At 42.6% G+C, this 15,318-nt stretch overlaps 1 protein-coding gene across 5 annotated transcripts in view; it reads right to left on the reverse strand.

The window, feature by feature from the left end:
- CRAMP1 (cramped chromatin regulator homolog 1) overlaps positions 1-15,318 on the reverse strand; it is a 49,329-nt gene that overhangs the window by 6,874 nt on the left and 27,137 nt on the right. For all 5 annotated transcript variants that reach the window (XM_068206407.1, XM_068206405.1, XM_068206404.1 and 2 more), the window contains exons 8-19: positions 15,063-15,186; positions 13,883-13,964; positions 11,587-12,837; positions 9,200-9,374; positions 6,781-6,962; positions 6,042-6,116; positions 4,716-4,797; positions 3,924-4,028; positions 3,103-3,281; positions 2,495-2,563; positions 925-1,159; positions 448-612 (exon numbers count right to left, since the gene is read on the reverse strand). In XM_068206407.1, coding sequence (XP_068062508.1) covers positions 448-612; positions 925-1,159; positions 2,495-2,563; positions 3,103-3,281; positions 3,924-4,028; positions 4,716-4,797; positions 6,042-6,116; positions 6,781-6,962; positions 9,200-9,374; positions 11,587-12,837; positions 13,883-13,964; positions 15,063-15,186 — 2,724 coding nt within the window. The remainder of the gene's footprint in view (positions 1-447; positions 613-924; positions 1,160-2,494; positions 2,564-3,102; positions 3,282-3,923; positions 4,029-4,715; positions 4,798-6,041; positions 6,117-6,780; positions 6,963-9,199; positions 9,375-11,586; positions 12,838-13,882; positions 13,965-15,062; positions 15,187-15,318) is intronic.

Genomic DNA, 15,318 nt, shown 5'->3' on the forward strand with positions numbered 1-15,318 from the left:
AAAACCTCTCAACAACTAAACCTTAACTAAGCCCAGTGAGTGACCTCATGTCTTTGAGATAGTACTTATGAAGCACACAACAAAGTCTGTTTTTCCACCAGCACAGCCAAAGACATTTGTTCATTTTGGCACAGTCCAAATTGTCTCACCCTAACTGATGAGTCAGGCTCCAAACAGACTACAAGGAACTGCCAAGGAATTAATTGTCGCAAGCTACGGGCCCCAATCTAGCAACAGGATCTTTTCAGGAACAGACTTGTAAAGAGAGAGAAAATGTACTCAAGGCAACACCGTGGAAATGAAAGCAAGAAGTATTTGGAATAATTCTACAAATGTCCTACTGGGTTTACAATTTTTCATAGGATTCACTTCTGATAAACAATGCTGGGTTTTTTTGTTAACAGGAAAACACTTTTTGGTTGCACTTCTCTGCATCTGAACACTTACAGAACAAGCTGCTGAGGGAGGAGTCTGTGGAGTCATTGGGGTACCACTGGGGATCATGGGTGGGAGACGCAATCCAGTTCTGCTGAGGACTGCTGGATGGGGACGGAAGACTTTTGGAGCTGTCACTGCCATTCAGCTTTGCAGGAGAGAGAGAAACACCTTCACCTGTAAGCCGATGTCAAGGATCACAAATTCAGTCAATAGTGTAAAGTTATAGGACACAATTTTTGTTTAGAAAGGAAAAAACCCCCAAACAACAACAATAATCCACCTGCCCTATATTTGCTAGAAAATAAAGATCAGGCACAGAATTTTATTTGCAACAGATATTTGGAAGCAAACAAACAAACAAAAAACAAACCCAGAAAAACCTCATAACCCAAGAACTGCTTCCTGGAAAAGTTTCTGGTGTTATGTAAGATGTCAGGGATTTTTTTTTAAAGTTGATAGGCAGATTTTGGCTAGTCTTAGACTTACTGTATTGGCCAGAGCTAATGGCTATTTCAATGATGGAATCACTGATCTGAGTGGCAGGCTCGCCTTGGGAAAGCACATCTTCAGGTGGTCCAGGCAGAGAAATATCCAAGAGAGCAGAAACATTGGGAGGAGAGAGCCGAGTACTGGAAGTTTCTGATGAGGGAAGTGGAGGGGTGGACAGACCATTCTGGAGAGAAGTCTTGGCCAGTTCTGGCATAGAAAGGACTGATGTACCCTGTCACAAGAAACAGACTTAAGTGTTCATAAATTTATTAAGAACTCGGAAAACTAAAAAGCAACATTTTGGCTCTTGAGTATCAGATTAAAACCAGACTTCTAAGGGAAAAAAATCCAATAGATAATATGCCTAAATTAGAGGAATATACTATTTATATAATAAATCTGTATTATTTTAATGAAAAGTACCTGTAAGCATAAACAAATATGCTTCAGCCCATATCCTGCCAAATAATCTGAAAAAATATGAGTCTGTAACATTCCAAAGAATATTTAAAACAGCCTACATAACAGAACAAGCATAGTCTTAAAATTAACATAATTTTGACAGATATACAGATAGTTCCCAATAGATATGTATTAATTTGCCTTTGTATAGGCAAAACCCTTTTAACTTCTGGAAGAGAATACACATATTTTAAACTGGTAACTCACATTTATTCACTTTTTACAGCCAGATTTCCCAAAATTCAACTGATCTTTAAGGAGTCTCACTACCAGTACCTCAGAACTGTAGAACTGTAACTTTTTTTTTGGATGTAGTGTATACACAGCTGCCCTAAGAGCAAGAACCAGAACCCAAGGCCCCATTACCACAATAAATGCCTCATAGGTTCATGTCTTAACATCTGTCCCATTAAAAAAATCTTAATCTCCTTTATGCTCTCCAATCAAACTATTTTTTTCACATGCAGGCATCACAGGGAGCAGGGAAAGTGCTTCCACTGAAGAAAAGAAGAGCCTGTATTCTGAGGCCTAAAAATCCAGCACCAGGTCCTGGATCCCACTGGAGAAAGAGTCTGGGGACAGGATGACAACACTAATCCTGCCGAGCCTCATCAAGAGCCATCACAGTCACTCTTTAAGTATCTGTCTATGTCTTACTGGATCCTGCACAATAAACAGTGAATCTCTGGAGAGGATGCTGGTATTACAATCACACTTTTAGTCCAATAATCCTCCTTTAGCTACATGGAGGCAGCAGGACTGCAAACTGCTGAAATGTCTCATTGTGATGTCTAAAATACACACATAGATATAGCAGAGTGATTATAAACTCCTCCACTCTATTAAGAGATATGTAAAGCTTTTTTGTCCCTCACAGGTCAGGGACTGTCAGCTTCACTTTGATTTTAGGGAATGGCACACACACATATTTAAGCAGCTTTCCAAAATTTCTTTAAACCTCTTCAGATGCCAGGGATTTCATTTCCACCAGGCAGTACCAGTGGTGCGCTATTACCTGGGAGTACGGAGTTTTAACTAGCAATACCAGTGGTATTTTCACAGAACATTACCCATTCCAGAGCACTGTTCCTTCCGCACACTGTACCTGGAAGCCATCCTGCTCGGGCCGGGTTGGCAGGCTGATGTATGGCACCCGGCACCCTGGGCCTGAGCCCTGCAAGCACAACAGAAACCATGTGAGTGACCAGCTGGGAAGGGAAGAGATAAAGGCCTATCACCATTTATCTGTGCTCTTCATACATCTCATGTCTTTCAAAATTGTCCATCAACTCCCTGAGAACATGACATGGACTAAACACATGTCTGGGTCTCAATGAAAGAAACAGCAAGGAGAAATTACATTTTCCATTCCAAATACAATCCCAGCAAGTCCATGTTTTGCCCCAGATTCCCTGCTGAATTTCTGAAATGCCATCCTTTCTTTTCAAGCCAGATTTCTGGATGGCCAAGTTCAATGCTCTACCAGCTGCAAACTATTTCATAGGATGGAAATTCATTCAATGAGATGATGTTTTGATCCCTCAACCCCAAATACACAGTACACAACACAGACTGGGTCTGCCCTGACAGCAGCATCTAACAGCAAGCCCCAGGAGAAAGCTCACTGAGGAGTCATAATAATACAGCTTTTTTATATGATGAAAGAACAAGGCAGTTAAGCACTTGAAAAAAGCTTGTTTAAGAGCCTCTGACCTCCACAGTGGTGATGGGGCCTCCATTCTGATGTGCTACTGCTGGCTCCTGCCCTGTCACTACCGTGGGCACTGCATCCGGTGACAGTGGAGACACACCTGGCAAACCATCTGCATCCAGGACAGGCATGGGACTACCTGGGATAATGCCAGCACTTTTAGCTGCCAAGTCAATAGCACCTTGGGTGAAACAAAACACCAAAAACATATTACAAGCTTCTTCACTTTGTCATGATTCTCTAAAAGATGATTTTTTCAAACTTACCCAGAGTCAAAACTCAGCCTATGTAAAAAAGCAGCAATGGTAATGAGCTGATCATCTGGGTCAGCTGCTTCTCTGCACCAAGGGTAACACTGCTTTTAGCTAAAATGTTTAACTTTTCTGCCCTGTTCCAACCTCTTACTAGGTATATCAAAATAGCTGAGAAACATCCCAGTTCTCTTCCCATGCTTTTCTTTTTCTTTTTTTTCCCTCCAAATTGGTATTTCATTATGCAATTTCCAGAAATTTCCTATGGGTTACTGGAGGAGGTCTAGAAACAATACAGCCTTATTTTGTTACCTTGCCTCTGACAGCCATGCAGACTCTGTGTAAAAACTGTAAGTTGTTGTAAGGGTCAACCTCACCCAGACCTTTTCAAATCCACTTCAAACATCTGAATGTCTTCTCATCTCAAAAGAATCCTCTAGGTAAAACGTAGATGCAGTCACTGTTTTCACCTCATTAATTGTTCTGATTATGGAACCCGCTCTCTACTGTGAGACAATACCTGCCTGGAGGACACCAGCATGGCTTTTATTGCAGAATTCAGAATGACTTACTAGACAGATGGTTGGTGGCCTGTGCTGGAAGAACTTTGGGCACAATTGGACGAGAAACAGCAGCTTTAGTCAGTGAGGACTGGATTGGCCGAAATGAACCTCTCCCTGGGGGGAAGCATTAATACCTTTCACGCAAATGAAATCTAACACCTTTAAAGCAGAACACAACACAATTGAATGGAAGCAAATAAATTCCAAACAGCAGCAAGCTGCACGAATGCAAGTAGTGGACATGATGGAATAGAGCTAGAACAGTGATGTGAGCTAACCAACGTCTTGCCACAGGCACGCAACCAAGTGCTGCTGTGCTATTGGAGCTGCTCTCATACTGTCAGTGAAGAGAACCCTTTGGGTCTCATGCTGGTTTTCATGGGGGATCACCTGTACTACCACTGTACTCAAGAGTGTACCAGCAGAAAAGGACATATGGGCAGTGGATTGCTTATGCTGTATAAAATTTAGACAGTATCCCAGGTACTAGGCAAAGTCCAATATAAAATCTAGACAAATTATTATACCCTACAGAACAAAATTTCCTATATAAGTTTTTTATTCCAAATTTCGTCTCCCTGTTGAGAATTCCTTGCTCTTCTGTGATTTCAATCTTAGGAAATTGAAGAAAAAAATTTTATCAAAAGTATGACTTGCTTCACAATGATCCAGGAGAGCAATTCCATCATCCTGCAGGCTGGTGACACTGTCATTTTGAAAGAGTATTTTCTTCTTTTTAGAAATTACTTCTTTATACAGTTTTAAGGGACACTTTTCAGTTTGCAGAAGTGCTAGACTCACCTGTAATGGATGAGTTGGACAGGATAGAAAAGGAACAGACATGCTGGGATGGATTTCCAGATGGTCTGGGGAGCAGTGTTCTCTATGTGAGAGAAACAATAAACCAGAACAGATTTAAACACAGACAGAGGGTAACACTCATTGTATAAGTTGCAGGAGTTCATGGTACCTTCCAGAATAGCAAAGTATTTCTGTGGCATTACTATCGTGCAGCAGACACAGCAATGTGATCAGTGTGCCCTTGAGAAAAAAGCTACAGAAAGGAATGATGTGTTGTCTCTGTGAATTATTAAAATAAAGTATTTCCACATGGAAAATTCTCAGAGAAATGCTGATTAGAACTACAATCCTCTCTGATTATATTTGCAGTGATTTTCACATCTCTCTCAGAATTACAGAAGTGATCTTAAGCGTGGGGTACCTAGTCTGTGTACAAACTGATCTGCCCTTAAAATTCAGCAAGGGTAGATGAGTGAGACAGCTGTGTGTACTTGGGAGCTCTTAAAACACATGGAATTGCCCAGATCTGAAGATCTCAGGATCAAAAATAGTCCAGGGGTAATTTCTGCATCCCCTACTCTTATACAAAACAGAAGAGAAAAAATGGTACAGTGACACTTGTGAACTTTGTTTTCCCCAGTAGGTTACTATTATTTAGGTTTCAGACTTCTTTTTTCTGACCTGCCTCTGGTGTCCCAGTCACATGTGCCTTTTCCCAGGGTTATCAGAGCAGTCTAAAGGAGGGTAAAACCTGTCTGTCACCAAAGCACCACAACAACCGGCCATTCCTTCCATACATCTTTTTCCAAGCCCCATTTTTTCCCAGGAATCATTGTTCTTTCAAAGTGTTTTATGGCTTATTTCACTACAGAGGCTTATATCCACCACAGCTTAACATCCACTACTGAGCAGGAAGCAGGAAAAGGATATAAAGGAAGATTTTGTTGTTAAGAGGGCTGCCAGCTCCAACACTGCCAGCACAGGACAGCATGGGGACAGCATGGGGACAACACTGCCTATGCCTCAGTGCCAGAAGGCCCAGGTAGCAGAACCTGCTTCCAGGTTTCAGAAGCCTCTTCCAGAGGCTTTTTGATTTCTCCACACTACCTTAGGCACTGGACTTCTGTTGTTGTTGATACTCTTCATACAGGGACTGTAACATGGCCAGTTACACTAGAGACTGAAGTGTTTGTTCCTTCATAATTTCAGCTTTACATTTCCAGTGGATGCATGAGGAAAATTCAGGGGTTTTTTTTGTTATGTGCAAATTACTACAGCCTTACTGATACTCAGGGAGCAAACCAGGCATCTGCACATTGCTCTGACCTGTACTACCAGTGGCTTCCGCAAGTGCCTGTTCCGTAACTTCCTGGGCTTCGGAAGGAAGAAGTCCGACTGCATCTGGACAACAACAGGAAACGAATTACAATTATTTTAAGCATCCAGACACAGAATAAATTGCATCCCCCAAATTCTTATTTTCAATAAAGATTAATTAAGAGTTAACTAAAATACTATGTTTTATTTCAGATAGCACAATATCCTTCCTGCTAGAGTCAGAATATTTTCCACCTAGAATGTATTTTTTCTTCTTTTTTTATGGAGATAAAGCTTTGACCCAAAAAAGCCATTTCATTACCAACTACTTCGGCTTCCTACAAAATTCTTACTGAGATTGTATACATAAAAATTAGAATTTGACTTATATACAGCAATGAGGCTGTGTTAAAATTAGCTACACATCAGAAGGGGATAAGTTTTTGCTAAATCTGGCACGTATTTTTGCTGGAGCAACTTAATTAGACAGCAAGTAAGTGTCATCAGGATGTGTGATGGTATTCAGATTTGAATTACCTGAATTAGCCGAACAGGTAATGTCAGTTCAAAGCACAGTTACTTAGTCAAAATCTCGCGCATCTCATTTAATACAATGTTAGACTTAAGCACGGCAAGAAGCACTGCTTCACAAGGCAGCCCATACTTTCTGAGGAATTCAGAATCCCTGTGATACCTCCTGGAAGCTGGCTCATGCACACCACGCTGCATTTTCTATTCAGTCACTTACACCGATGGTGTCCAGGTGCTGCCGGAAGGTCAGCTCTGCTTCCTTGCTGGGTAGGAACAGTTTCCCATGGCGGCTGTTGGGGGGCAGGGTTGTAGGGACTGCAAACAGTCCACTGTCAGCCTCTGTGCTCCCAGAACTCGAAGGACTAGCCACCAAGAGAGGTCTAGGGAGGTTTCTCAAACCTAGAAGATTTTAACAGCAATTTAAATGAAATAAAGTGAAAACAAATGAAATAAAGTGAAAATAAAGTGAAAACAAAAGTGAAATAACTCTTTAGTAGCTAAAGGATCATAGAGAGCTGGGACTTAAGGATTCAGGCTTTGTCAGCAGCTGTTTCCAAAAGCAGGAATATCTCCATATTTCAGTTGTCCCACCTGCAAACTGACAGTATGTACATGCTATGAATACCACTAATATTCACGTGCTTTGAAATTCTTGGAAGTATGGGATTAAATGTAATTTTACACTACTTAAGAAACTAGAATTGAAGCCCTGTTTTCAGCCCCACACAGAGTGTGATATCAGTTTATCTGTTCGTCTTATAGGCATGCCTGAGGGACTATCCCAGTAAACAAACTATATCTACCATTTCTTATGTAGGGGAAGATAATACAAACACAGAGCCATTTTACAGTGTTCATGATTTATTTATACTCCCCACCCCTTCTTTCCCTATAGTAATCTGAAGTGCAACCCCAATAAAATCAATCTGGTGATGGAATGGAGATCAATTTACCAAAAGACCTTCCCAAAGATGGACTGTCTTCAAATACATTTGGCATAGTGAAATAATGGTAACTCGTCTGAGTAAAACGTCCCTATTTATGTTTAAGTTTAAAAAAAAAGTGTTAGGATTTCCCTCTGCACACAGCCGGCTTGGATGAAAGCCAGCATTGTTAGCCTGTCACGCTGAGGTAGCCAAGATCCACACAGGTGCTTTACAGCAGCAGTTAACCTGCTCCTGGGTTCACTGCTTCTCAGAGCAGGGGTGTGAAAAGGACTGCCTAAGAATCACGACTGGTCCCGGTAACCCCAACACCATCACAAACTTTCCTGAAGTCATAAACATTTGGCGGCAAATGCAACTGGGCTGAAGCACAGAACCGAAATTCTTGGCCTGCATGGCTGGGGCTCACAGGTTACAGCAGCCATACCTCCTATTAAAGAAAAGGCAATTCATAATCATTCTCCATCTTACAATCGTAGAATCACACAACTGGTTTGGGCTAGAAGGAACCCTGAAGCTCATCTCATTCCACTCCTTGCCTTGGGCAGGGACACTTTCACTATCTCAGGTTGCTCCAAGCCCCATCTAACCTGGCCTTGAACACTGCCAGGCACCCAGGGGTGGACATAACTTCTCTAGGCAATTGTGCCAGGGCCTCACCACCCTCACAGGGAAGAATTTCTTCCTAATATTCAACTTAAACCTATAGTGGCAGAATGGCACAGAAATTTTTCAGTAAATGTTTATCAACAGATTTTACACTGGGCATCTACTTGCCTGTTTTGTAAGCTGATATTCTCTTGAGATCTCATACCCTGTGCCAGTCAGCATGTACTGGTTCAGGCTGGGAAGGGGTTCATTTTCTTTAGTGGCAGTTTTGGATTTATGTTGCAAACAGTGCTCACAACTCAGGGATGCTTTAGTTACTCCTGAGCAGGACTTGCACTGGTCAAGGCCATTGCTGCTCCTAACCCCACACTGCCAGTGAGGGGGCTGGGGATGCATGAGCAACTGGGAGGGAACACAGCCAGGACATATGATCCCAGCTGACCACAGTGATATCCCACACCATGGGGGGTCATGCTTAGCACAAGGAGCTGGGAGAAGAAGAAGGAAGGGGGTGGACGTTCAGAGGGAGGGCATTTGCCTTTCCAAGTTACTGTTACATATGATGCAGCCCTGCTGTCTTGGGGATGGTTGAACATCTGCCTGCCTAGGGGAAGCAGGGAACGAATTCCTTGCTCTACTTTGCATGAATGGTGTTTGCTTTCCCTAATAAACTGTTTTTATTTCAAACCATGAGTTCTCTCAGTTTTACTCTTTCAGTTCTCCTCCATTCCACCAGAGGGGAGTAACTGAGTAGCTGCATGGGGCTGAGTTGCTGGCTGGGATTAAACCATGATGCAGCTCCCAAAAAAACCCAAGCATCTTCTCTAAGAGTGACTAAGGAGAGTTCTTCTGGGCTGTGAACTGCATTACTGATGTGCATTGTTATTCAAGATTCAAGATTCAAGGCTGCACTGGACTTAGTACAATTCTAAAGCAAATTAGCACACACCAATGTTCTCAGACAGTGAAGTTCCTAAGAGTAAGAACACTTCTCCTTCCAGTGTTCCATCTCTGGGAAGTTCTCATCATGGTGTGAGGTATTAATAAGTTGATTTCATCAAGTGGATTTTTAGAAATACTCACCTGAGGAGCTGGAAGCAGCACCCGGAGAAAAGGTCTTGTTGCGAAGGGCAGACTGATTCCGTGCACAGCCTGGACTCCTGGTGGTGCTGGCAATCACCTTTCCTGGAGGAGTCAGGGACTGCTCCTCCTGAGCAGGCTTTATAGGTGATGTGGCAATGGAGCTCATCTCGGGCGTCTGAAAATGCACATTAAATGAACATTTTGTGATGGTACAACAAATGCATTGGGAAACTCACTGTACTTAGGAAGACTTAAAATTAAGATCTGACATACTACAATACCTTAAAGTACTCTAAGCAATACCTCCTAGTGGGCCTGAGGGGCAGCTGAAATTACCTTCCTGCCCATTTAGCATTATTGGATGTCACCAATTCAATATATTAATTTATGTTACAAGTGGGTTAACACTCAACAGGCTTCATGCAATGTGCTGGATCACCACAGGATAGAAAGAAAGACAAAAAATTGTGTTGGTTTTAATTCAGTGCACAGCTATTTTTCATATAAACCATACAGAGGGCTGCTCCGGTGAGAAATACATCTGGACAAAAACATTTTAATTCTCTCTTAATTCTCATCAAGTAGAGTTTTGAATTTTTCCCCTTCTCTTCTCTTTCACACTGTAACACAGCACTAACAAGAGACACATGCGCTTCAGTAATTTTACAGGCCTATCCAGCTGTTTCATTAAGTTGTTTAAACTGTTTTCTAGAAAACCCTCCCTTTTTAAGGAATCTATGTGCAATCACAGGCTTAAAATACACCCACTTCTCAACTACAACACCATTTCACAGTTTGTTTTATGCCAATGACTTTCATTTAAAGGATGAACCACACCACAGCTGGCTGCTTTGGCCATTACAGGTTATCTGGAGAAAACAGCAGGCATGCACACAACCAGTCCTTCCTCTTAAAATATCCTGTGGCAAAAATATCATAGTTCCTGTCATTATTTGATGAAATGCAACTTTCAAGACATCTACAGTGCTTTCAGTGAAGCAGTAAATATCTTCCTGGCCTTTGCACTATCAGTGCCACAATGTTCATGCTTCAAGGAGAGCATGTTTTTCTGAAAAGCAGTGAGAATAAAGTGGTATTTGACAAATGTTCCTTTTTTTGGAATGTACATTATGGTACATATCCTTAAAGAACTACTGTATTGTTCAGTTGTACTATGCTACTGTAAGACAGCCAAGAGTCTGAGAGCAACAGAAAAACATATGTAAATCCTAACTGCTGGTTTCTCCTCCTCTTCAATTCCTCTCCCTGCAAGCCTCAGGGATGTCCTTCTTTATAGTTTGTGATTGTTTCATCATATCATGCCTAGCTGTCACCTGTGTCACCAGAAGCAAAAGTAGATGCTAAAGAGGAGATGGTATTCCAGATGTGTGAGATGGCAGACCAAAAGCCTTTGCAGTTTAAACAAAGTCTATATCTGGAGCTGCATCTGAACAAAGATGGGTTTAAATTTATAAAATCCTGTATTCCATGTCTGTAGAATCAGAATCAAAAGGAATTTTGGAGGAGGTTTAATTGCCAACAAACAAGGATTAAAGAACTCTGTGTTTGGGAACAGTGATACATTTGCATACTGGGTGGAACTGAATCTTTAGTTCATCATATCTACCACAGGCATTTGAGCAGATCTGATGAAATCTGTGTCCTATTAAAAGATGTTTTACTGAGTTTCAATTGGCTGCGCTAGGTGGAATTGCCTACCCAGGTATCACTGGGGCAAATCTTAAATACAGGTTTACAAAGCACAAGAAGGAAAGCAAGTTCATTCCCTAAGGACTAAGTCCCAGCCTAAGGACTGGGACTGTTGAACAGCTGTCCTGGAGTCTGGGAACTTTTACCCAAATCAACTGTGGCAGGCGCAGTTCTGTTGACTCTGCTATTCTGAAGAAATACTTTCTTTTCACTCTCACACTGTGTAATTTGAACTACATAAACATTGAAAATCAGTGCACTTTTAATGTGCAATATTAATCTCATCCAGGCCCCATTTCCCACAAAAGGCTTGATTAGATGATCTTCCAAGGCACCTTCCAACCTGGGCTGTTCTAAGGTTCCGTGAATCTGAGAGAGAACAGAAGGCACCTCATCTCATAACTTTTTGAGATGAGCAGTCACGTTAAATGTTCACTGGAACACCAATGAGACTCATAGCAAACCAGAAGCTAAAAGGCAGTGTAAAAAACATATGGAAGCAAAGTCCACTCTGTAGCCAGATGTCTTGTGTTGTGGTTTTTGTATAATATAAACACAGGAATCTCCAAAGCTCTGTATATGGCTAGTTACCGATTTATTGTGAATGCACAACTGGGCAATTATTCCCCAAATGAGACTAGAGTTTAGTATCTGGAGCATGAACAAGAGCTACTTACTGGTTTGGGATTGACTTCAGTAGAGATGAGTCTCAGAAGGCAATTCAACAGCCTCTGCTTGTGAAAGGTAGGACATGAAGGGACAGAACTGGACTCAGATGTCTGCTCTCTAGCATGCTGGGTCTCTGGCTCCAAGACAGCCAACCAGTCATATTCCAGCTGCAGCTTGTTCGGTTTGCCCATCATGAGGTAGACTTCAGCCAGTGTAAGGCTCTCAGAGGTTCGCAGACTCCATCCTTCTTCCCTAACTTGCTGGGAGAGTCGACTTGGGTCATCCTTGAGAGACTTTGTACTGGATTGTCCCTGAGGTGGAAACAAGGAGCTCAGCTTCTCTTGAGAATCCTCCATTACTGCATCCATGATATCCTTGGTACAAGCATCGAGCTGCTGGCCCTGGCTGTGGCTGGCCTGAGTTTCACATCTGCCACTGCCAGGGGAAGCCACACCACTTCTCAGTAGCTGGGAACAAGAGTCAAAGGTCTCTGCACTCCTCCTGCTTGGAAAAACCACTGGAGAAACATTACCAGCTGCTGAAGCAGAGTCTTTCCCATGCAGTTTGTCTGTGCAAGAACATTTCTCTGGGACAATTAGGTCCTGGCAGGACTTCATGTACCGTGGGAATGGATCGAGCAGAGAGAGCTCCTCCACATCAGGGATCTTGCTGCAAGCACACTCTGTGCTGCACAAGGGTAGCACACCTGCCTGGTCACTAGCCAGGGCCTCCCTGCCCTCCATGCAGGGGGCCACTGAGCTCAGCTTTTCCTGGTGTCCTCCTGGATCCTGAAGTCCAGAAGGTAATTTCTGGAGGGAATTAGTGATGCCAAGATTTGAGGCTGTTCCATCCACCAGGACAGGCTCTGGGGCACCATCTTCAGTGCTTGCAGAAACTTCAGCTGTAGGCTGCAAGGTTCTGCTGGGCTCTGTAGTGCTTTCTCCCCTTCCCACACCCTTACCTTCCATTCCCCGCAGGTATTTCAGCTGTCCCCTTGCTGTCCCCTGACCACTCTGTATGCCAAGGATTTGGGCAGGGGGGAGTAAATGAGAGTCTTTTGTGTTCTGTTTGCATTTGCCGGTTTCCTGCCAATGCACAGTACAGAAGGCCTTGGAGTGGACCACTCTGGCTACCCCAGGCAGTGGAGTGAGGGTACAGTTCTCCCCTGGAAAGAGATGGAGCATCACTTTCTCCTCTGAGAAGCTGCCTCTTGTTTCTGCGTCTCTGGAGTCTCGAAGTTGCTGTTCAAGTGTTTTACGCTAAAAAAAAGACGTGTCAAAGAATGTAACAGTCATCTTCCCCTTCCAAAAAAGTACCTGGGAGCCTATTTTGCAAGTTAAAAAAAAAAAGTAAAAGAAAACATGGCTGATCGAGGACATGTTCTCTATTCAGCACAGATTATAGTGAAGACAACTATAATCAGAAATTAGGTCCTTTGTGGTGATAAAGCCTGCAGTGAAGACCTGCTACAAGCCCAAATATCCATTCCAAACAAAATTGCCTCTGTTTCACACACCACTGTAATTGTAAAAAAAAAAAAAAGAAATCCCAATCAACAAACCCCAACAAAACCTCTAACACTGCAAAGCAGCCACTCATGAGTGCAGCAAACTCCACCTTACACACTCTGACATCCTTCAGAGTTTCAAGTGCTATGCCGCTGCTTCTTCCAGGCTCACAAATTAAACAGAAAAGCCTGAATGAATGGTCCAAGAAGAGGATAAAACCTACAAGTGAGATAGACTATGTTCAGAACAGAACAGCTGCTAACTCACAAATCCTTCTATTGCATGGATCAAAGTTCAGAGGCACAGACACCCTGAATGCTGTATGGCTCAGACAGTGCAGAGATACATTGCAGGTAGCAGCAGCTACCTCAACAAGAAGCTTAAGCCTATACTGGTGAAAATGCACCATGTGCAAAGATCTGTCCTTAATCTCTCTACTGAAACTGGAAACAGAATTGTCAGTTATTATTCAGGCTGTACTGGGGTCACCCACTGATAATGAACCAGACTAAGATCACTGTTTGAGGAAATTAAATAAAGGCAGGAACATATTTTTTTCTTAACTAGCTTTTATGGGATGATAACAGAGAAGAGTTGAGATAAAAGCAGAACACTATGGGATCTCCCACAAAAGCCTCCACTAGTGATGCTGAGACTTTATCTATATCTTTACTAAGCAGGGACTGGTACATTTATGAAGTAGATTCACTTTTCCGATGCAAAACTGAACTTGGAATAGGAAGGGAATTTCTCCCAGGACACAGCACACAGAACGGACAGAGTAGGAAAAGGATACAACCCGCACTTCATGTAGAGCCCACTTCTGCTTCAGGAATTCAAGGAGGCTGGAGACCTTCCGATGTAACTCCACGATCATCCTGTACGCATGAGAAGCAAAGCAAGGGAACAGAGAACAACGGTCAGCAGGAGCTCCAAGTCCTAACCTTGATGCTAGAAGGGGAATTAAGGAATAAACTGGCATTCTACAATGCCAGCACAAAGAACACTCCCAAGCACTAAGAAAAAAAGCTACAACAAAACCAAAAACATATGTTATCCCACAACTTTAAAATCTAGGTTAACTCACAACTGTGACAACTCACACATTCTAAAATCCTGTCAGATAAACCTGACTGCCATGATTCAAGAAACTGTTTTTTTCCAGATGGAAGAAGGTAGGAAAAGATGGCAGGACTTAGCTGAACTGCAAAAGTGCAGTTCAAGTGCAGGCAAGGCATGAAGCTACTATATAAAGTATAAAAAGAAAAAGGGGCACAAAAGACAAACAATTACTTTTTGAAAACATTTTACTAAATAAACCTAACGCAGAGAAGAGAATGGATATTTTTATCATTATCTTTGGTCACTACACTGGAGTGCTGCATTTGAAACAACACTCAACATCACAGAGGCCTCATGTTTGCTGTCCCAAGTTCTGGACTAGATGTAAGTACCAGGATGAACAGCCACTGATGACAGTGAACAGCTGCACCAACAATGTTTTGCAAGGGAGAAACTACAAAGACTTTCCATGCTACTTTAATCACTGGTGCAGGTGAAATGTTCAGAGCCATGGTGCAGGCACCTCTGACCACTGTGTATATTCCCTTCTCTCTGTCTATGGTACATACAATACAAATTTTAGTAGAACCAAGGCTACTATCTCCATTTTACTTGCCCTCTGCTCTGACATTAACATGGCACAAACTATACTCATCTCCAAAGCTAGTAGCTCCTTCATCACTCAAATGAAAAGATATAAAGAACAATGGTAATCTAATTTTCCCACGTGATAACGCATGTTTACAAACCATGCACTGGTTGGACAAAGGCTTCAGACTAGGTACACTTTGGCCAACTGCATTATCAAAGATGAACTGCCCAACTGGCAAAGAGAACCCTGAAGAAAGAGGAAGGGGCTAGGATGCTGCTCATCTATTTCCCCATTCTGTGCACCACAATCAGTTCTCCATTACCTAAGCCGTGGGTTCTGGGCAAGACTCTGTACTCGAGCCCACGCGTGGTTATTCCGTGGCTGCAACTCCACAGGGACCTTGAGGGGAAGTCGTACTGGTTTTTGGTCCTCTTCATCACTTACACCTGAATGGAGACGAAGCACAAAGAGTCAAAGCAAGGACAGCTCAGTCACAACACTGTATGCTCAGTTACACAATATCAGACCTACATCATCAGCACCTACAGACAACTCGGGCAGCTCAGCTTCACCAGTAG

This window comes from Anomalospiza imberbis, chromosome 16 (genome assembly GCF_031753505.1).
Source record: "Anomalospiza imberbis isolate Cuckoo-Finch-1a 21T00152 chromosome 16, ASM3175350v1, whole genome shotgun sequence".
Lineage (NCBI taxonomy): Eukaryota > Metazoa > Chordata > Aves > Passeriformes > Viduidae > Anomalospiza > Anomalospiza imberbis.